A 24,225-nucleotide genomic window follows, 5' to 3' on the forward strand; every position below is an offset into this window, starting at 1 on the left:
TGATAAAATATTCAAATTTTATAAAAATTAAAATTATTAAATAATATCAATTAGGAATTAAGAATTTTGGAATTAAAAAAATAGAAAGAATTGAGGAAGTGGGGAACGCATAGAAGCCGGGGTAGGGAGGTTGAAGGGGTATGGGGGTGCTTCACGCCTCTCTGCCAGCACGTCGGTCTAGCAAAGCGTGATGCCAATGTCAAAAAGGCCCTGACAGCTCGGATTCAAATCAGCCCAGGTGTTGTATTTTCATTTATCAAAGTTTGCATGAGATGGCACTCTCAGAATACGTAAGAATTTCTCGTGAGGATGGAGGTAATAAGAGATAAATTTCGCTACAGTATAGGTGTTGCCAAGTCATCAAGGTAAATTTTGGCCAAAAAAAAAAAGTCATCAAGGCAAATGAGTTTACAACACGAATTTAATAATTATTAAATATTATTTAATGTTGATAAATATTTTTACATTATTTTTTGCCTCCCTAATAGTTAGGTCTGTATTTAATTTTATTTTTTATCAAACATTTTATTACATTCATTTATTACTTGATATATGTTGATAATTTGACATATTGTGGTATTTTTTGACACTTTAATATTATATTTCTGAGCTATATATCATTATATGTATATATAGCATTACTGTTATTTGATTATTATATTATTGATTCGATTGAACGCCGCAACTAATGATCGTTTGATTCATACCCGTTGATTTCTTTAGTTCAACTTCTAGTTTGGCTTTTAAAACATTAAATAGTTATCATTAAGTAATAATGCATACATTTGAAAAAAAAAAAAATTAGCAGTGATTTACTGATTTTATCTTAATAATTTTGCTAATATTATTAGAGACGACAAAAATTGCTGTTGGAATTATAAAAAAAATATATTAACCCTGAAATCGCCGTTAAAAAGTAGTGACGCGCCACCAATGCCTCACGTGACGCCACCCACCGCCTATCACTCGCTAGGTTACTTGCTCATATTTTTCATATGATGAATTCTTCCTCCTACACAAGTATCACAATGAAATTGCACTGTTTTTTTTTAAACATTTGTCGTTATTCAATCATGAGACAATTTTAAAAATTAACAAGTTTAATCTAACAATTTATAAGTCTAGTTAAAATTGCAGGCATTTGAGAACTGATTTTGAAGCAGCTTTGGAGTTTAAAATCAATTAAAAAAAAAGATACAAGTCAAATTACTAAATAATTTAACTAATCGATCCAATAAATCAAATTACTCAATAGGTTAAGGGTCTGTTTGGATTGGTCGCTATAAGTATGTTTCAAGTAAATCGAAACAAAACTTTTATTATATACTTATCTCGTATTTTTATAAATCATGATTGAAAAGCTACTTATAAGTTATTTCAAACGGATCTTAATCCTTAAGTCAAGTCGTTGGCCAGGAAAAAAAAGGGTTAAGTCAATTAATCGAATAAGTTGATCGTTTTGAACCATCAATGCTGAAGCTATATATAATTGAGGCTGGAAAAATAGAATTAATTATAAAACTCAAACTAGAGTAAGATGAGCGAGAGTATGGTTACACATTGCAAACAATAAATACATAAAAACATCAGATCACATACAAAAGCTTATAAAATAAAAGTGACGGAGGTGATTGTTGTTTGAATAATATAAACCACTTCAATTTTGGGAGTTCAAATCTGTACCCTTTTTTTGGTTCTTGGTCCGCCGGTACTCAATGGGATGAGTGGCCTTGCGTCTAGCGACAGGAATGGGCAAAATGCTAGACCATGCAGGACCAAAGAGTGTGGTGAGTTGGGGGACAACCAAGAGGAAGATCCCCAGTGATGGCAAAATATAATTTGGAAGCGCCTTGTTCAATTTTTGATTGTCGTCATCAGCCATGAAGAAATGACTAGCACAGAAAGAGATCCACAAAAAAAAAAAAAAAAACCAATGGGGAGGAACATGAAGTACGTATACACCAGCATAAAGTTTGAAAGGAATGTATCTCCAGGAATGAATAGATTGGGAAGGAGAAGCAACTATGGACAGGAACCAGATGGTGGAAAAGAGTGAGCAAAAGAGGGCCCCAGTTGAAGAGTTTGAAAAATAGTTGAATACTGGTGCCTCGTTTCTAAGGATTGCGTAGCCATTATCATCATAACCACTTGGCACAGTGATACGTGTGGCAAAGGCACCGGAAGCAACTAGGGTCGACACCACAGAATATGCTTGTGAGGTTTTAGCCACCCATTCTCCCTCACTTTTCATAAGCTCTTTGTTTCTTTCTTTGAAGATGTCGCTAGGGGTCTCCATTTTCCTATTGCATTTCTCCAACAAGTCATGAGGCATTGAATTCTTCACAAACTGCATCACTAGATATACATACACCTAATTAATGTATTTATATATTTTAAAATCAAATAGATCTTTGCAATAGTGGTCTGCTTTAATTTATTCATTAATAAGACTTTATTTATCAGTATTTTAATGTTAACCTCATCAATAATAATAAAAAAAGGGCAAATAGATCTATACACACCTCAAACCACTTGATTTCCCTTTGTTAGGATTAAAGTTTTGATGATAACAAAGTAAGAAATTTGTGTTTCAGTATGTTGATTGATCATCTGATCAATTAAGGACTTATCGATAAGCTAATAGATAATATCTTTGTACAATCAAGTAACTTAGCAGAAACTTTGATCGATAACTTGTTAGATAATGTGTTGATTGATCATTGTTAACTTAGTTGTGTATGAAAGTCTGGAGTAAATTATCAATCACTTGATCGATAATCAGGATGATCGAACATCTGTTGGATAAAGGGATATAAATCTGATAGGCAATTATCGATCACATGATCGATAAACAGATTATCGATAAGAAGACAGATAAATGGTAATGCGCTCTACTCATTCTATGTTTTGCTTTAGTCACCATTTTTCAATCACCTTATCGATCAGTCATTTATCGATAATATGATCGAACATTGCTTCATAACACTCTCTGTGCAGGTACTTATTTCAGCAGCTTATCGATCACTTGATCGATCAGCAAATTATCGATCACATGATTGATCATCGATACATCGCTCTTATTTTATCGTTCTTCGATCACCGGATCGATAATCAGATTATTGATAATATGATCGATTATCGCACTTACATGTCTACCTTGTTTTTCACATAACGTGATCGATAAATCAATTCTTTGACTTTACAGGATTAAATGACTTTATCGATAAGTTGATCAATCATTCATTAATCGATCACCTATTCGATCAACCTACATAATCTATGTTTTCATTGAATATACTTTTACTTATTATTTATCGATAAGGTTATTCGTCATCTATTTATCGATAATGTGTTCAAAAATTATTGCTTTAAAATCTATTTCTATAACACTGTGTTTATCGATAACCTGATCGATCAACAAGTGGTCGATCACTTGTTCGATCATGGAGCGATTTCAGTTTAAACTTCAACTAGTCACGATGTCTCTCAAAATTTATCATCTATTTCATTTGAGCTTTTCTCAGCCTTCATGATTGTCTTAATTCTCTATTTAAAGAGATTCAAAATCAAAAGTGACCTGGATCTTCTTTTTCTCTGCATACCAGTATAATGTCACTATTTCCTTTTATCGATCACTTGATCGAAAAAGTTAGTTATCTGTTTCAAAAGCTCTTACTCTGAATAATCGATAACATGATCGATCAATCAATAATTGATCACTACTTTGATCAAACACGATCAGTTATTGCTCAGCACATTTAAAAACTGATTGATTCTACCTGTAAACTATGAATGTTCATTTTATCATTTGTTCGGTTATGTTTTTGATCTTACTCTGCAAATAAAAACTTATTGAATCAATGTATTATTGCAGATTACGAAGAAAAATCCAACGGCTCTCCAATGGTTGTCTAAGTAGCCTGTAACCTACCTTGTCAGAAGTATTAATGGCGAAAACCGTTGCAATTGGGAAAACACGCAACCAGACTCTCAACAGCTAGAAGCTCTTCCGTCCAACAGTTACTAAACTCCCTCAACTATAAAAGGCGCGAAGAAGCATTAAATGAAGAGATTGAATACGCGAGCTGCCATCTGTTGATTATTTACTGTTACATTCAATACTCTGTTCTTCCATACACCGAGCTTCAGTGATTATCATTTATTCACTTTGTAAGAGAGTTTATATTTCTCATCATTAATCACGTCTTGTGTGAAACTCAGGAGTGTGGACTCTTGAGTGGGATTGTAACCTTACGGGTAGTAAGGGGGAGTGATTAAGAGTATCGATTACTGTATTGAGGCACCAAGAGCTTGATCAATCTTGGAACATAGTGGAATACTCAGAGATGTTCTGAGGACTGGACGTAGTCAAGTGTTTGAGACCGAATCAGTATAAATTCTGTGTCCACTTTTCTACGGTGAAATCTTTCTAACTCACACTCTCTGTTTTCGTTAGTTTATTGTTTTAATTTCGCAAAATTTTTATAACTCACCCAATTCACCCCCTTCTTGGATGAGACTGCCACTAACACCCTTGATGTGGAGAGTACTTCCCTGGGATTGAGCCAATCAGGCTCGACTCCAAACCTTTCTGCCAAGTGCTATGCATTGTTTCCCTCTTTATCCACTTGTTGAAACAGCCTTTCAATTGGCCATCTATGTTTGCACAAAAACCTATATACATTTGATTGTCTATATTCTACTACTAGTAAAACTATATTCTTTCCCTCGGCGTTAATATCTTTAATCCTTGATGGAAATAATTCTAGAATTTTCTCCACCATTTCCATCACAGCATTCTTCACAGCAACCATTAGGAGTGTCTCAATTGTTATTGTGCCTTGTGTTGGTGATTCCTTTGACCCTGACTCTATCCACCAATGCCATTTATAGTCCAAATCACAAGATTAGTTTATAATTGCAAGATTTATTTTTTGGCACAAAAATATACTCATAATATTTACCATAATATATATACATATTTACGGTACATATACATATACGACTATCATGGCAGTAGTTGTGTGCATTAGGAACAATGAACTGTACACGCACACTTATTATGGATGAGAATAGAATGACTGGAAGAGGAGCATTTGAGAATATGGAGTACTTGAGCCCTATAGTGTCACAGCATGTTTATAAATAAACATCTTAGAAAACTGCATGCGAGATTGCAGTTTTATCTGTTGGTGATAGAGAACTCACAAAAATTTTTTATGACCATTATTACATACAAGTGAACAATGATTTTTGAGCTTTAAAATGTCAAATTCTATTCGTGAAAAGTATACTCCTCATGTCCTTAATATAGGACATAATTGGAGAGTTAATATTGGTCCTACATGTAAGACTTATTTCACATATTTATAAGTTTTTGTTTCAAATTAACCATATTGATATAATAATCAAATAAGAGAGGGAGAGATGAAATTAAGGAAGATGTTCAAGGTATTTGAGAAAAAAACATATCATATTAACTAATTTAACTAACATGCTTAATCTACTTAAATTAGATGACTAAATCTTACACTAAGGATCAGGAGAATAATAAATGAGAGTAACAACCATTCATAAACCAACATCTGAAATTTTCATAAGTCCTTTTATCGTTATCCTCTTCTGTTTGCAGGGAAATTGAAAGCTCCTTAAAGGCATTTCTTTCTATTATTTTTGACATATTTTCATCGGAAACATGTCGAAGAAGCTGGTTCATTATTTGAAGAGATCATGTATGCTTCTTCTTCATTTTTCGTATCCCATACAGCCATCTTCCTATGAATATCAAGAATCCAAAGGTTAGCAGGGACAAAATGTTGTAAACAATTTATTATTTAAAAACAACTTATATTTATAATAATTAAAATAAAATATGTTCATTTTAGACTTCACCCACTTGATGACCTCTGTCGTAGGAGCTTATCAAAAATTCTAATTTGCAGAAAATAAGTAATAAATTGTGCAAGTCCTGGGTCGATCTCTTGAGGAGTTAAGATTCCTTGAAAATCAGTTAATGGAATGCTCAACAAATTAAGTGGAAGAAAAGTTATCCTATCCAAATTATTGGTTCAGAAATTCTTTCAAAGAGTAGAATAAGAAGGAAAATGATTAGAAACAAATTATCAAAAGAAAAGAATTGAAATGAAGAAATTGAAAGAATTCCTTCAGAGAGTCACCTAGCCTTCACCGCCTATCAAGATTTAGTTTGTTTAGATCAGAAGAAAAATCTGAATATGCTTCCAAAGATTAAGAAGATGAAATGCATTTAGAACTCCTAGATGAATACTAAACAGCATCCATTAAATTTTAATTAGCTCAATCACGAATCCGATTTGAACAAATCAAAAATCACAACTGAATCTACTCTGAAACAAAGAGCATTAGACACCTAAACACATAGCAACTTCGAAATCCTGATTAAACAATCATAAAGAAGTGCACAAACTCAGCTAATAAGAGTAAGAATCACAAATTCTGAACAGAGACGAGAGTTTCCAACTCCATAAAAATAATCTGAGCAAACTCCCTTTCAAGCTCCATAACTCAAGTTTCGGTTGAATCTCCAGAGGAAGAAGAAGATTCAGCTCCTCATGGTCGCAGGTGTGGCTTGGGTAGCTCTTTGGATTTGTTTTGCCATTGCTGAACTGATGCGAACGGGAGGTGTGGCGGAGAAGGCGAGAGAATCCGAAGTTGAGAGAGAGAAAAAGGTGCAAAGTGAAAAATGTGTAATCACCCAGTGTGTACCACCTCTTCTTTAATAATATGTATATTATATTCATAGATCATTCGGTCCCCACTTCTTTCTTTAATTTCCGTTCAATTTCCATTCGGCCCCCACTTGATTTTCAACTTCAATTCTTGGTCAAAGAAGAACTACCCACGTGTCCCTCAATGCAAGTTGAATTTGTGTACACCTGACCAGCACAATTGCTTTCAGACTTTCTTCAAAAACTCCACGTTTTACTACTCTGAAGTTGACTCTGTATTTTCTCAATTTGCTTCTAGAAAATTGCAAATCTGAAACAATATTAAGGCTCTCAAAATATCATTTTTTTCCTATTATTTTGAGTTAAAATTTCTCTAAACTCCGATTTATTTTATACAAGCAAAATGTAATTAAGGAGTTTCATCACAACTCAAAACGATTTCTTTAATATTCCAGATCCAGATCTAACTTGAATCAAAGTAAAAATATACTTTGGTGTTAGGTGACACCTCCTATTCCTCTCTGTCTTTATCTGTAATAAGTTAATTTGAGAAAAACTTAATCCTTAAATATTGTCTGTAGTCAAATAAACTGCACATGTACGCTCTTGCATGACATGACCTACCTACTTCAGAAAATGGTGACAGCAGGATTATCAGGAGGAATCGTAGCAACAATATAAACTTGATAAACTTGATCACCAAAAAGTTTTCTTCATTTTCTGCAAATATTAAGGCACAGAATTCGTTATTATCTCAACATATATTATACAAGAATTAAACCCTATCCTACTGGATTTCCAAACACTGTTAACATTATTTCTCCCCCAAAACTTCTGTTGAGTAGGGGGGAAAGAAAACAGATTTGAAGAGTGAACATATAATCCTAATATGTTGGAAATGTAACTCAAATAATGAAATGATCAATAAGTTAAAATCAACAAGAAGATTCCCCACGAAAAGATGACTATCAGCGAAGCAACCACAATAGCAGATGACTGCTTGCAATAGCAGTATGTGTTCCCGATCCATCATTTCTTATCCATTTTATAATTTGACGGTACATAGGGAAGAACCTCACTTGATTGAAGAAAGCACAAGAGTGGTGAACCAGTGAATAGTGTCATTTCGCACGCTTTGATAATTAAAATAAATGCACGTTTATTATGGACAAAAGAAATAGCTAGGGAGTAAAATGTAAGTAGATCGTACTTACTTTTCAGAATAAGCTGGAGCTTTTGCAAATCTTCAAACGTCGTGGGCCGATTGTTCTCCTCAACTTTCAAATGCCCTTCTAAGTTCCAAAAAGATATGTGAAGTACAACATACACCCTTCTGTTTTTAATGCAAGACACATTCTGAAACTCTCGCTTGGTCCTCAATATGAGAAACTTCATAAATTTTAGTTAAACATTTATGAGTTATTTCCAAAAATGCTTATTGTATATCTGATTGGCGTGTTTGACTTTATATAGATTTGTACTCTTAACAAGCATGCACATAAAAAGGAGAAATCTCAACCATATTCAACATTATAAAATGCTACTTTCAAACATTGTCACAGGCAGCTCCAAATGCATCATCAGAAGAAAGTCAAGCATAACGCCGGACACAAAAATATACAAGTACACATCGCATTCCTTTCATAGATAACGGAACTTACTGTAAACTGAATGGGCAAGGGATTATAGTTCAAGAAGGGCAGTACTTTTAAAAGCTGAACGCTTTGCTGCTAGGATATGAAGTGGAGACAGCCCATCCTTGTTGCGTCTCATGCCACCCACAAGATCTTTATAATGGTGAACTAAATACTCGTGCAATTGCACAATGAAGAATAGTATCCCCATTGTCCTATATACAGTGAGTAAAGTCAGTTGAAGAAACTCCAGGGCTTCCACTATAGTTATAATGAAGCCAAAGAAAAGCTTCTCTTTTGCCATAGCTGCTAACAAAAGGGGTTTCTGGCCAGCGATGTTACGTCTAGCAAGTAAGAAGGGGTCTGCGCGACTAATTTTCTTACACATTTCAATATTTCCCATTGATGCTGCTAAATGCAAAGGAGGGTTCTTTCTATCATTTTCAGCCCCTAAGACGATGTTCATGTTCCTGCGTTCCTTGTTGTCTCCATCCACTGTAACATTATTCTGAGGCATATTATTCTCTTCAAGAAGTAACATGTTCGCCATGTTCGCCACCACCTCCTCTTCACCGTTAGACACAGCCATGTGTAATATTGTGTATCCTGTTGCCGTTATCATGGCCGTGCGAAGCGCCCTTTCTTGCTTGTACCTGTCAAATACTTCTGACCGCTTGTCTCTCCTAGCATTGCTTCGTAGTTTCTCTACATTTTCTTCATCGGTTCCTACTGATGAACTCATTGTCTCTTGCAAATTAATTAATTCAAATGGTATAAAATTAGATATACATAAATATATGCATATGGGTTATAGCCACTGAAATTGGCGTAGTATGCCAAACAAGAAACTCATAAAGAAAACATATACATGACGTCAAAAAAGATGTGAAATATAAATACGAAATATTACTTAGTTCACTCTAGTTTTAAATGTAAGAGTTAGGTAAACAATTTGTAAATTTTAAGAAAATTAGCTAAGTTAGTCATATATAAAAAATGTGTATTCGTTTTCCTAAAATATTTCTTTTAATCATTTGAATTGGAAGTTAGGCATGCTGATAAAAAAACTCTTTGCCTGTCTAATTAATACAAATATGTTACACGTCTCCTTTCATGAAAGCAGTGGATCTCGTAATTAAAGCAACAATACGAGTGTAAAATCCAGGTATACTTCTTTATACTTTTAATCTCACCGTACTTGTCAATTTAATTTATTTTTCAAATTTTTATTTTTAAATAACTGCTAAATTTAAACCCGTTCAAAATTAAATTTAAATGACGTAAATGAGAACTATAGGCCATCTCTATAGAAGACCAGACCAATTAAGAACTCGAAAAACAAAATATAACCATGACCCAAAACTTTAAAAAGACAGGATCAATGAGGAGGAGGATAAAAATCTAACCAACAACCAAGAAGTTGTAATGATCTCAAAGAACTAGAGCCTTACTAAACAAAGAACCAAAACAAATCTTAAAGAACCAGAGATTAGTAGAAAAAAACACCAGGTGAGAAGAAAGAAAAACAAAGAAACATTATGTAGAAAACAAGTACACCATAAATCTTTCTTCTTCCCAGACGTGAAATCCCAAACAAGCGTAGGAAGCAGGGGCAAAAGGTGCTCGTGTCAATAGACAAAAGCTAAAAGTAGCTATTGCACTGCTTATAATCTGCAGCTAGCAAATGATAGTCTCATATTTTAATGCGACTTGAAAATTGAGTGAAAGGTAGAATATTAGCTAATAATCTAAATGGTGGCAAACTGTCATGACCGTTAAATCATCCATTGCATCTTGGCAAAAGACCCCCTAGTGGTGGACAGGGCCACTAGTAGTGGGATCAAAAATACTGTGCACATCTGTGGGGCGTTGCTTTTTAAATGGTTAATGTTAGTTGACTTAAAGTGACTTTTTCTCTCTCACTATTTTAAAAACTTGATATGTATTTTTGCACCATTATTTTCACTAACATATATGTTTGCAAATTATCAATGTTGGTTAATTTAGTAGCCGTGATATTTTTACATCATTTTAAAAATTTTGTTTGTATTTTCGCACTCAGAAAATTTATAGCGTTAGGTATTTATGGCGGAATACTTCATGAATGATTGGATTTGTACCTTAACTCAAAAATAAAATCAACAAGATGTTAATACAATTCAGAGTAAAGTCATATATATGAAGGTGATTATAGGGTTCTAATAATTCTGGGATGACTAAACACCAAGGCAACGTGGTTTAAGTGAGAAAGCATGCTTGAAAGCTAATTAGCTTGATTTAATCCGAAAGTATTTTAGTATTTTAGGGTTGATATATATCATCCACATAAGATATGATCTATACTTAGGATAGCTAAGGACTATTAACCCTACGATGCCTATACTGATAACAAACACGAATCCCATATAGAAATTGCAACCGTCGCACCTAAAAGAAGCTAGTAAACAACGTGGTAAAAGAAAAGGAAGATCAACCCGAAGAAGCACCCAGGGATGAAAAGGGAGGGATCAAACCAACAAAGAACCAGAGATTTAAACCAAAAAGAACAGCAAAATGAGATGGTGACTCGCCAACCAAATCTTGAAGAACGAGAGATGAGTTGAAAGATCAAAATCAGGCGGAAAAGAGAGAAGAGCAAAGAAGTATCATATACAAAACAAATAAGTACATGTAGATCACCCTTCCCATGAGCTGCATTTTAAATCATATATATAACAAGCACAGCACAAAATACCATAAAAAAGAAAGGACCATTTTTTTCTTGGAAGTTGCGACTATGTCTTCTTCTCCCAAATCTTACAAAATTGAGCACTATTTTTAAAAAATTTTGGTCAACCCTTTCTCCTCCAATCCAGCTGTCATCATGATTTTTTTGTTCATTTTAATTAAACAAAAGAAGATGATTTTATTTTAATTTTTTTTAATTTTAGTTCTTTGTTTTTTTATCGGCGTTATTTCTTTATTAATGGTCAATAGTCCTTCTATTATACATTCACATGCTGTACTACTAAATGCCCGGGGCGATTAAACATTTAATTTGGTCCCCATAATTTGATTTGTCCAATGTTGAAATTAGTCCCTAGACTTCAATCTTTTCTAACGGAGTGGCTTAAGTTTTGGTCTTTTAATATGTTAATCCCTCGTTTTTATCCTTATATGCTTTTTATGTTGTAGTTCAAGAATATAGCTTTTGCGGTCACTTAATTCTCGAAGAACTCTCATTTTTACAAATTTGTTAATATTTGAAGTTTATTACTTGCTAACTACAGAGAAAAACCATCAATTATGGTGAAGCAAAAATCGCACAAATTTATATTTGTCAATTATTATAAAAAAAGTCAAATATTTGATAATTATTATGTGAGCCACCAAATATAATTAATAAATACCTGACAGTTAAGTAAATAACTTGCAAATAATATTGTTATGTTTTATTTTTTTTAAAACCCTTCAAATAATATAATTAAGGGATAAGGTTTAATTTTGTTCTAAGAGATTTTTCTGAGAAGTTATGGGTATCCAAAGTTTTTTTTTTTTTTTAAAGCAGTGTCATCCCGAAAGTGTTAAAAATGTAACAATGTCACCCTTCTATAAACCTCATTTACGTTGACCGTCAATTTTGACTAAAAATGGCTTACATGTCAGCCACATGCTTTCTCACTCTTCCATCTCATCATCGCTCATCATCATCCTCCCTCATTCACTCTTTGGGGGGCTCCCCCGGGGGGGGGGGGTGTGGTTTTGTTCGCGCCCTCATCTCCTTCGATTCGCTGCCCCCACCCATAGCCATGGAATGAAGCGGGATAGGGGGTGTCAAAGACGCCTTCTCTGATGCCCCATCAGCTGCGCCAAATCTTAGCCATTAAATTAATCTAGTGTTTGAAAACATTTTACTAATTAAAATGACATCGTTTTCATTGAGCACATCTGACTGCTCATTCATACACTAAATCACAACCATCAATAAATTTTTCAACTTGGGCATCGTCTTCCTCACACAATAACAGAGGCATTGTCAATGTTGTTTGAAGGGAAGCATAGGAAGGCTCCATTGAGGTAAGTCTGAAGTTTAAGGCATGCATACTCTTGATAGTTTTTTTTATTTATATCTATGGGTGTAAGAATGATTCAAATAGGATATATTGTGATAAAAAAAAACTTGTCTTTTAGAGTTTTCATGGAAAAATGCTGAAAAGGGAAAACAGCTTTGGAGGGTGTTTGGGTTTATTGGTTAGTCTTGTAATTTTGGTTCATCTTCCCTGCACGAAGTCGCTCTGTTCCAGCGTTGTCTTTTTACAATTTTAATATATCATTGTCAACCAATTACAGCATTTGTTTATTTGTTTTAAAGAGCCTTTTATTTTTCCCCAGAATATGGCAACACCCCTCGGACTCATATAATAAGAATGAGAAAATTTTTTAACATGAGTTTTGAGAAAAATTTTTGATGGGCAATTCTGCATTTTGAATAGCAATAGAAGGACTTTTGATATTATTTTTATCTATAACGTTTGATTTTTGCGTAGACTTAATTAGATGGATATCGAGTATGTTCTTTTAAGCGTTTCAAAGAATTTCCATTAGTCACGGAATCATTTTGAAAAATTCAATCCACTTTTATTAGTGGGTTTTTCTGATTCTCAATAAAGTAACTCCAAGCTTTTCCATTTCTAACAAAGTACAACTATATTGATTATTTATCATCTAGTCAGCTCATCATTTTCCTAAAGAATCTGATCGAACTGATGTTGGTGAGTTTTACAGAAATCGGCATATCTAAAACATGGCGACCTAACTTTCAAGAGTCACAAATTTCATGTCACTGGACTGCTTATACTCTTTCCAGATATTATTATTCTTCATTCTCACTTCTCAATGTCTATCATAAGTCTGACGGAAAAACATCTATTGTCAGCTTCACATGGATGTCACAAAAACTATCCAGATAGGTTAGATTGGAAGAAATAAATGCAAAACACGATTAAGTCAATATCAAATTAAAACTGACAGTATAGGAGGCTTGTGTCTTTTCCTCTAAATATTTTTGCAATAGACTTGCCTCCCTCCTTGAGTACATGAGTAACAATTGTTAAACCCTCCCAGAAGTAGTCCGATAAGCATTAACCTTCTACAAAATGTAACAAGATTGTTAAGAATGATTATAAAACTGTTGGCAAGATGAGGAATACATCATTTAGGGATTTATTTCATATGCACTGTCCAAAAGGAAGTGCTTCTTAGGAACAAAAGTTCATAGATTGAAAACAAAGAACAAGGCATAATTACATGCCTTCCTTGCAAGAGAATAAACAGAAATGAATAAAAATTGAGTCATCAGCATACATGCACCATTTAAATATGATTCTCACTTTCAATTTGTGATGAATTATCAAGACAGCAGACGAAATGGATAAAATAAATAAATATATAAACAAATTTTGATCGAACCCAAGCCAAAATCTAAGATTGTCAAGCATGACTATAAAACTACCGGCAAGATGAGGAAGAAATATTTGGGATGTTATTTATATACACCACCCAAAAGGACATGCTTATCGAGAATTACAGTTTATTGATTGAAAAACAGATAGGTAAAAACATCATTCCACACATTTCTTGCCAGAGAATATAGAAGAATGAATAAAAATTGAGTGGTCAGCATATATTCACCCTTTCAATAATATTTTCATTTCCAAATTGTGAGGAACTATCAAGACAGTAGACGAAAAGTAGGAGGGTGGGGGCGGGAGGCAAAGAACATTAAAAAAGTTCACAGCAATCGTTGGGTACTTACTGCTAGTATCAGTTGAGACTGAACAAATTCATCCATGTCATGAAGACCTGTGACTGCATGAAAAAATGGAACAAGTCTTTGTTTCGTAGCCTGAACATAACTATACACATCATACATCAAAACATTATGAAGTTACAATCATGAACGCCCTTTACCATCAGGAGCACAATCAAACACAGTGTCTAATGACCTGAAGAAAACAAGACAAATGACACTTGATCATACTTCGATACAATAGCCAATTGGAGAAGATCATATTGGTAAGCAAAAAGCAGCATTGAAACAGCAAGTTCTATACTTTTAAGTTCCAACTAATTCCTAGAGGATGAAAATGAGATAAAAAGATCATTTAAAGACCAGGCTAAATCCATATAACCCTGTGTGACCATACCAAGAAACTACAACAATGTACATAATTGCATTTTGCACAGGATTGCAGTGACTTTCTTTCAATCTGATAACTATCTTCTGTTTCTTTACTGCATTTCCACCATCAGATTTTCTTATCTCCAAGAAGAAAAGAACAGCAGAAGGGAGTTGCAAGTATGTATTTGACATTTATACAAATCAGGAGCAACGACTATATAATTCTATGATAGAAATATATAATAGCAAACAAATGATTTAAACATATGAATTCATAATCTAAACATATCCTTCAATAATGGATCCTAACTCAAGCAGACTCAGAAGCATAAAATCTTTGATATCATGCATTATCCGCCCACCCCTAAAAGAAAATCATTTATATCTAACAGGAAAAGGGATAAGCAAAACATTAACTTGTCAGTAAAATTCAATGATACAGACTGGCTATTATTAACGAGTTTTTCCTACTAAAATTAAAGGCATAAATGGAAGATTTGAGATATTACTGCTGTACATACCACTTCAGCTGTACGGACATTAGTTAATTCACCCCGCACCTGAATAACACCTTCAAGTGGAGCCACGGGCCCTGGATCGATAGCAACTATAAGAGGAAGATCATCATCCCTGCATATCATAGTGTAGCAGGAAATTTATGGTCTTGACAGAATGACATGAATGATAATCAAAACATAAGCGATAGATGTTTTTGAAGATAAATTTCATGATAAAGAAAATAAACAATGTCAGTCCACGGTTTAAAAACTTCCGAAGTGGCCAATGAGTTTTCAATGATCACTGACAAAACATCAGATTTGCATAATAACTAATTGTTCATGAAATCTAAATCAAATGGCTCCTAACATCGTAAGAAAAACAACCACTTTGTGACTGCATCTTAAATTATTTAAGTTTTTAGGCAAATGAAAAATAATTGTACATAGCTTATGAAGAAATATACATAAATGCACAATGTATCAGTATTCAACAATCAAAAGCAAAGATTAACGGTCACAATATCATGCGAAAGCTCATCAATGGGAAAATGAAATTGAAGGTTTTAGAAAGAAAACCGAAAACAAAAATGAGAAGAAAGAACTCTGAAAAATATTTCTGAGGATGTATTTTATTCAATCTGTAAAATAAGTATTTAAAGACATTAAATCATGACTATAAAATAATAAAAATCTGCTAAAATCCCTATGAATCAGCAACTGACAGCAACCCACTAAATCAGCAAATACATGGCTAAAAAATAGGAAGTAACTTTGACAGAATCAAACTCTAATAATTTATTTTCAAATTGCAACTAATTCCTAAAAATCAGCAACAAACTAACGTCTGCTAGTGAGGCATATCTCAACAGAAATGCTTTTAAGCGCTAATTTATAGAACCAACACTATCCAAACAAGAAAGTTCTTGGTACCAATCTAACTTGCATTAACTCATATTTCTAAGTTGAAGCACAGAAACCTTAAAATCAAGGAAATTCTGAAGAAAGCAAAGAACTTTCCGAGAAAGTTAGTTTGTATCAGGTGCAAGTTTTGCTGGGAGATAGAGTTTACGACTCAAAACCTGAATAAAGGAACCAGGAATCATCCAAAGATTAAGATGAAAGCCATATGAGTTACGAAGAATAACTCAAGATTCTTCCATCAATGTTCTAGCACCAATAACTTAATTCATTTCCAAGATGGAGTGTGTTTTGCATTCTTAATAATGTCAAATATTATTCAGGAAATCATTTGTTGTAGATCAGCCAATGCTTTTTCCCTTAAACTAGCATGCTGATCTAGTAAATCTGGCTCTTTTTGTTGTATTCTTTGTTCACCCTCTAACAATAGTGTTCTTTTAGCATAAAGGAGAAAAGGAAAACCAGAAGTGCATTGATCATTACTTGTGTATTACTCCGCATCTCTCTTACACTCGACATTATAATATTTCTAATCACTAGTACCTGACCCCACCTACCAGGGGCAGCGCACAAATCTACCACCCGTTTCACTCCTGCAAAAGAAATAGTAACTGTAAGCCAAGAGAGAGAATTTGGGCACATAGATACAGCTGTACAGATACGCATGCACACAAGTGTTTCATGCTGCGCCGTTAAATTGTGAACTACAAAACTCACTAAACCTTCCAGATAATTTTAAGACGCTAAAGCCCAAGCTTTCTAGTAAAAGTTGTGGACTCAAGCATGTTAAGATATTTTCCGAAGCCTAATTTCTAATTCTGCCTAACACTAATCACATTCTCAACCTCAAATACAAAACAGAGGGCAATCCTTCTGATCAGGCCAATGAATTCATTTGTTTCTCCAAAATGCTAAGAAAAGCAAGCTAAAAATGGTTATTGTGGCTGGATATTCTGAATTTCACCAACAAGGGACGCACCTTCAAATATGCTGCATTCCTTATCTATTTGAAGAAGTTTAAAGGCACTTCGAGCACGCCAACCTTCTTCTTGTGCTTTCCGGTAGTAGATATCCTGTAAAAAGAAGAGGAAAACATCCAGCAGAACATAGAGAAGCAACAAAATAAGAGACATAATCAGAGAAAGATATCAACCATACCCTCTTATCCCTTGAAGCCCTGCCCATGATTTTAATTTACTGACTTCTCAATTTTGTATTTAAAAAGACCTCCTTTCACCAAGAATACTATCAATGTTAGTGTTCCAAGAACCTGCCAAACATTCAGGGCAATCAAAGTTAGTCTGATAAAATAAAAAATGAAAAAGCAAAAGGATGAAAGAGAGATAACATTTAGCTCGTTTGCGAATTGTGAGGTACAGTTCATTTGAAATGGGGAGGCAGCTCCCTTCATCAATAGGTCCAGCCAGCTTGAGAACAAAAACAAAAATAGAGGCAGATGAACATTTATTTATAGGAAAAGTAATATTTTACTTAGTATAGTTTTGACTCATTTGTAACTCAGTTCCTATGACTTTAACTCGGTGTAACTCAATCTCTATAATTTTGACTCAGGTGTGATTTAGTTGATGAACTTTGACCTAATGTAATTCAGTCCCATAGCCACGGGCTAACCCATAACCATGATGAAACATTGAAACTGTTTAAACTCATTATAAATGGGCTGCGAATAAACAAGCAGGTTAACCCGGAAAGGGGAAGTTTTCGGTTGATCACCTTTTCTTATACGTGGAAAAGGAAACAGAACAAGAGTTTAACCGCCCTTAACTATTTTAATCCTTCTTTTTGTGGTTTTAAAACAATGTTAACAGTATATATTTAGAAAAGAGAATGAAACTAAGGTGAAGGAAGTGAAATACTTGAAAAGGCAAAGGGGGATGAGATGGGGGTTGATGGCAATCACAAATCATTTTTCAAATAGTCGATCCTAGTCCCCGTTTTGACAAGTCTAATGCTAATTAACTGTTCTACCAATTCTCTTTCTTGCTCTCCAACATCAAGAAGGAAAAAAAAACTATAATTCTTCGTTTAAATTTTCAGCCACTTCTAGTAGCTCAGCCAGGATCACAAATATGATTAAAATCCATATAGATTTCACACGCTCGAATCATCTTGTTGACCAAATCAGTCACAAGACAAACAAAAGAAAGACACCCAGAAGCCACAATCACAGATTTCTAGTTTAGATAGCAAACAACAGCATAAGTAATTGATGATAAATATAAAATAATAAAGTGGAGAGAAAAATAGGAGAATGAACTGATAATTTTCATTGACTGAATGAGCCTTTAAATAGGTAAATTACGTGATAAATTAATAATAAAAATAATACCTCCACCTCCTAAAAATTAGCCATGACTCACAAAATGGGATAATGGAATCTCATTAATCCTAAATGCATGGGATGTGGGCAGCAAAAATCACGCAACAAATAATCAATAACAGGAGAGTGGGAATAATGGGTAATCAGATGAATAATTCAAAGAAATTAAAATAAATTAATTTCCAACAATCCCTCCCTTAAACTAATGTTTGCAAACATTTAGTTTAAGAGTACCAGGATTTAAGCTAAGCCCTCCCATGAACAAAATCTTCCATAGAATACACTCCAAGCATCTTTCTAAGCTTCATGAACAGATCTTGCTTGAGTGGTTTAGTAAAAATGTCAGCCACTTGATCTTCACTTTTGCAGAATACCAAATCAATAGTGTCATTATTGCAAAGGTCACACAGAAAATGATATCTCATGTCAATATGCTTGCTTCTTCCATGCAATGTTGGATTTTTGGAAATTTTAATTGCTGAAACATTGTCGTAATAAATAGTCGTTAGACCCTCTTCTTGCTTCTGAATTGTTTCAAGCAATCTTCTTAGCCATATAGCTTGACAAGAACAAGCTGTTGCAGCAACAAATTCAGCTTCTGTAGTCGACAAAGTAACAATTGGTTGTTTCTTTGAAGACCAAGAAATAGCGCCATCACTCATCATAAAAACAAAGCCTGATGTACTTTTTCTGTCATCCAGGTCTCCAGCATAATCACTGTCAGAAAAGCCATGAAACTTTTCTTTTGGGTTAGCCTTATAAAAAAATACCAAAATCAATGGTACCTTTCAACTAATGAAAAATCCTTTTTGCAGCTAACAGATGATTCTTAGTTGGATTTTCCATATAACGACTTATAAGACTAACACCATGCATGATGTCAGGCCTTGTAGAAGCGAGATACATTAAACTTCCAACCATTTGCTTGAAGAAAGTAGCATTAACTTTCTCTCTTCCATCATCTTTCACTAACTTTAAGCCACATTCTACTGGAGTATGAATAGGATTGCAATCCCTCCTTCTGAACCTGTCCAAAATCTCAAGAACTTACTTCTTTTGTGAAATAAAAATCCCACTTGATGATTCCATAACTTCAATGCCAAGAAAATAACGCATTAAGCCCAAATTAGACATCTCACATTCTTTCATCATGTTCTCCTTAAAGGGATCAATCATGCCTATATTATTTCCAGTATAAATCAAATCATCAACATAAAGAGACACAATAAGAAATTTTCCATCTTTTCCAAATTTTGTAAAGAGAGTATGTTCATGAGGGCATTTGGTGCTTGTTTGAGGCCATACAAAGCCTTTTTCAATTTGTATACCTTTTCTTCGCTCCCTTTGTCCACATATCCAAGTGGTTGATCAACATAGACTTCTTCCTGCAACTCACCATGTAAAAATACAGATTTCATATCTAATTGCTAAACTTGCCAAGAATTTTGGGTAGCCATGGCTAACACTAAATGAACAACGTCAAGCCTAGCAACTAGAGCAAAAATTTCTTTATAGTCAATCCCAAATCCTTGCCTGTAGCCTTTTACAACAAGGTGTGCTTTGTATTTGTCAACTCCACCATCTTTGTTCAGCTTTGTTTTGTAAACTCATTTGACTCCAATGGATTTCTGCCCCTTCAGGAGCTCTGCCAATTCCCATGTATTATTTTTCTCTATAGATTTGATCTTCTCATCCATGGCAATTTGCCATTTTTTATCTTTATTAGCTTCTTCAAATGTGAGAGGATCACAATCTGTAAACAAAGCAAGGTGAGCTACTGAATATCATCAGATAAATCATCTCCACTTACATAATCCAGCATCCAAGAGGGTCTCTTTCGAGCTTGACTTGCACGAGATTCTTCCACTATTATAGTGGTTGGTGCTTTTACACCATTTGGAGAATGTTCAAGAGTAGCAACAATGGTATTTTTTGAGTGTGGCACTTGCTCCTTTTCGTCTTCAATTTCATCATCACAATTAATTGGAGAAGGCTGCTGCCCATTCCAATTCCAAGTACTATCTTCATTAAAAATAACATCCTTGCTAATCACAATCTTATTAGTTAGGGGATTAAATAATTTATAAGCTTTAGATTGTTCACTTACACCCAGAAAAACACATTTTTCACTTTTATCATCAAGTTTCTTTCTTTTCTCATTTGGAACATGAGCATAGGCAATGCAACCAAAAATTCTGAAGTGGTCAACAGCTGGCTTTTGTCTACTCCAGGCCTCTTGTGGAGTCATGTTTTGAACAGAAAAAGTAGGACATTTATTCAATACATGAATGCTCCAATTTACTACTTCTGGCTAGAAATTCTTTGGAACTTTTCCCTTCGCTAGCAAGCTTCTCACCATGTTGAGGATGGTTCTGTTCTTCCTCTCTGATACACCATTTTGTTGTGGTGTATAAGCAGCTGTAAGCTCTTTTCGAATACCAAATTGCTCACAAAAATTTGCAAATTCTTTTGAGCAGTACTCTTTGACATGATCTGTATAGAGAGTTTTAATCATCTTTCCTGCTTCCTTTTCAATTTAAGCTTTAAAGCTTTTAAATATTTTAAAAGCTTCATTTTTTTTCTCATAAAAAAATAAACCCAAGTTTTTCTAGTAAAATCATCAATAAATGTGATGAAATATTTTTTACCACCATTGGAAGTTGTGTTATTGGCCCACAAATGTCAGAATGAATTAACTCCAAGACTTATTTTGCTCTCCATGACTTTCCTTGAGGAAATTGAGAACGTGGTTGTTTGCTAACAACACACTCCTCACAAACTTGGGAAGGAGCAGAAATTTGAGGAAGACTAGGGACCATACTTTTCTGATGAAGAGTTTTCAATCCACCAAAGTTCAAGTGGATGTAACGGTAATGCCAAAGCCACGAAACATCCTTCTCATTAGCCAACAAGCAAGATTGAACACTCATTATCTTCAAAGGGAATAACCTGTTTGAAGTCATTGAAATAATAGCAATAGCACCTCGTGAAGGATCATATATTTGACATGTCCTATTTTGAAAAGTATAGTATAACCTTTTTCTTACAATTGACCACCACTCAACAAATTACTTTTCAAATCAGGAACATAATAGACATCAGAGATGGTTTCAACAAAACCATTTTTAGTTTTTATTTTAATATTTCCTTTTCCCAACACCTTAACAATAGAGCAATCACCAAAACTTAAAGTGGAATTGAAACTTTCATCTAAAGAAGAAAATAAAGATTTTCTTCCACACATATGGTTGCTGCAGCCAGTATCGACATACTAAATATCTAAATAAAGTGCCTCAGTAACTTGATATGCCATCAACAAGGTATCTTCAGCCTTCTGTTGTGCAAAATTTGACTTCTCTCCTTTTTCCTTGTTAGGCAACCTAGCATAACACTCAGAACGATAATGGCCAAGCTTATGACATCTAAAGCATTCTACCTTAGATTTATCAAATTGTTGATCTCATTCTTCATGTCTGCCTTGAAATTCATCCTCCACCCATTTGTCATCTCTATGGCCTTAGTCTCCTCTTTCTCTACCGCGGCCTCTTCCTCTACCTCGACCTTAACCTCTACCTCTACTCCTTCTTCTAGAGTTTGAGGAACGAGTAGTAGTGGAAGTCTTAAAGCTTGTGCTTCTGATGTTGAACTACGATTCATTTTCTGCTCATGAACTAACAAGGAGCTCTGTAATTCATCAAGTGAGAGTGCATCTATATCTTTCAACTCTTCAATAGAGCAAACGACATAATCAAATTTGGAAGTTAATGAACGCATATTTTTTCAACAATAGTAACATCTTGCATTTTTTTTGCCATATAAACGCATCTTGTTACTTATCTCCAAAGTCCTGCCACAATAACTGGTGACAGATTCACCATCCTTCATCTGCAGAGTTTCAAAATCTCTTCTCAAGGGTTAAAGCTGGGCACGCTTCACTCTGGTAGTGCCTTGTATCTCCTCTTCATGGAATCCCATATCTCCTTGGAAGTATCTTTGTAAAGAATAGTTTTCAGGATGGGACGATCAATTGCTTGAAACAAATAGTTCTTCACCTTCAAATCCTTCAGCTTCAATGCCTCAATTTCTGATGGTTGTGCATTCGCAGGTGTTGCTACACCCTTCTTTACAACCTGCCAATACTCGTTGGATCTCAAGAAGTTCTCCATTAGCATGCTCCAAACCATCAAAGCGAGGAATAGATGGTTGCACAAAATTGGAATCTGGGGAAGAAATGTTGCTATAGCAAAAAAAAAAAAAACTAATTAGAGGAAAGAATATTACACTCTCAGAACCAGGCTCTCTCAGATCCAGGCTCTGATGCCACTGATAAATATAAAATAATAAAGTAGAGAGAAAAATAGGAGAATGAGCTAATAATTTTTATTAGCTGAATGGGCCTTTAAATAGGTAAATTACATGATAAATTAATAATAAAAATAATAACTCCACCTCCTAAAAATTAGCCATGACTCATAAAATGGGATAATGGAATCTAATTAATCCTAAATGCAGGGGATGTGGGCAGCAAAAATCACGCAACAAATAATCAATAACAGGAGAATGGGATAGTGGGAATAATGGGCAATCAGATGAATAATTCAAAGAAATTAAAATAAATTAATTTCCAATAATTGAAGCTCGCAAAAGGAAGAAAGCACAGAGTAGAAATGTAGAATCACAATGTAATAGGAGTGTTATGGGCTGAGGCTAGGGGCGGTGACGGTGAGAGTGAAAGACTGATCGACGATCGTTCTCTTCTCCGGTAGCCTTGCTTGCCATTGACAGTGAGGAGGCCGTGAGGTTGGTGACTGAGAGTTACGTTATGTTTGGTATGGGTTTTTTGGAGGGGAGGGGAGGGGCTCGTTTGGCTGATATATTTTTTAAAGAAGGGAGGGGAATTGCTCCCCTCCCCTCGTTTGGTTGAAATATTTTTTATAGAGGGGAGGGTTTCTCCTTGCTTCCTATTCCCTTCTAGCCTTCCCTCCAAAAGTGGGGTTTTTTTGGAGGGGAGATGAGAGATAAAATTTTATATTCCTAAATTAATCTAAGTAAAATATATTAATTCCTCTTCTTGTCTTTTCAACCCTCTGATTTTTCTACACCCTAATCTACTACGTTCACACCCAAGAAGCTGCCGCCACTTATTGAGTCCATCAATCTCGTCTTCTTCTAAGCTTCAGGTGTGTGTTCCTTTCTATTTCTATCTAGTTTTCTGCATGATTTTTGAAGTAAGCAACTGAAAGGCTACAACACCCAAAAATATTTTGTTACTCTTTTTGGGTTTTCGTGTAACATCCCGAATTTTCTGACTCAGGATGAGTAGAAAAGAGAAAGTTCATTAAAATTATTTAATAGCTCAATCACAATTGGGGAAAATTATGGAATATTGATTTTTCAAGGTTTAGAAATATTTTGGAAAATTTCAGAAAAAAAAAATAGTCAGGAATGGACTTTTGACCGGAAATTCTTAGGAAAATTATTTTATGGGTCAAAGAAGCTAATGGATGAGAAAAATCCATTTATGATATTTTGGTTTAATTTCTGGATATATCTTATATTTCAGAAAAATAGGAGAAGGGATAGGATTGGAGAAATAATTATTTTGGAGGGCAAAATGGTCCAGAAATGTGGTAACACACGTGCTGCCTTCTCCTCAAGACATCTGAATCCTTTCTCCATTACACAGCTGGTTATCCACGCGTTCTAATTCACTCCTCTATACATCAGCTGATCACCACGCGTTGCACTCACTCAGTCGGTGTCCAAAGAAGAGAGAGAGAGAGACGAGACAAACAGAGACAGACCGAGAGTGAGAGCGCGAGTGAGAGAGGGAGAGCCCGGGAGAAGAGGCTGTGCTGAATCTTGGTGATCGGAGATACTTCAACTGCATGCAAACCGATCAAGTATTCAGGTGAGCCTCACGTGTTCCTTTGCCGTCTTCGTTTTTGGGTTTTGCTGCATGGTT

At 34.6% G+C, this 24,225-nt stretch overlaps 1 protein-coding gene across 1 annotated transcript; it reads right to left on the minus strand.

Moving 5' to 3' along the window:
• Positions 1-14,273: 14,273 nt before the first annotated feature.
• LOC114729431 (putative tRNA (cytidine(32)/guanosine(34)-2'-O)-methyltransferase) lies at positions 14,274-17,104 on the minus strand. Its single transcript, XM_028916432.1, has 7 exons — positions 17,078-17,104; positions 16,899-16,992; positions 16,463-16,512; positions 16,035-16,080; positions 15,023-15,135; positions 14,527-14,642; positions 14,274-14,325 (listed from the first exon to the last, which is right to left on the minus strand). The coding sequence occupies exons 1-7, from the start codon at positions 17,102-17,104 to the stop codon at positions 14,274-14,276; spliced, it is 498 nt and encodes a 165-aa protein (XP_028772265.1).
• Positions 17,105-24,225: the final 7,121 nt, after the last annotated feature.

This window comes from Neltuma alba, unplaced genomic scaffold (genome assembly GCF_004799145.2).
Source record: "Neltuma alba isolate B1F8T4 unplaced genomic scaffold, ASM479914v2 tig00012634_pilon, whole genome shotgun sequence".
In the NCBI taxonomy this organism is placed as follows: domain Eukaryota; kingdom Viridiplantae; phylum Streptophyta; class Magnoliopsida; order Fabales; family Fabaceae; genus Neltuma; species Neltuma alba.

Coding starts and splice junctions, on each gene's coding strand:
- LOC114729431 (XM_028916432.1), bottom strand. CDS start 17,104: ATGGGCAGGGCTTCAAGGGATAAGAGG. Junction 15,136..16,034: donor AGCAAAACTTGCACCTGATA/CAAACTAACTTT, acceptor ACACTATGATAT/GCAGGGATGATGATCTTCCT. Junction 14,643..15,022: donor ATGTCCGTACAGCTGAAGTG/GTATGTACAGCA, acceptor TTCTTCTTGGAG/ATAAGAAAATCTGATGGTGG.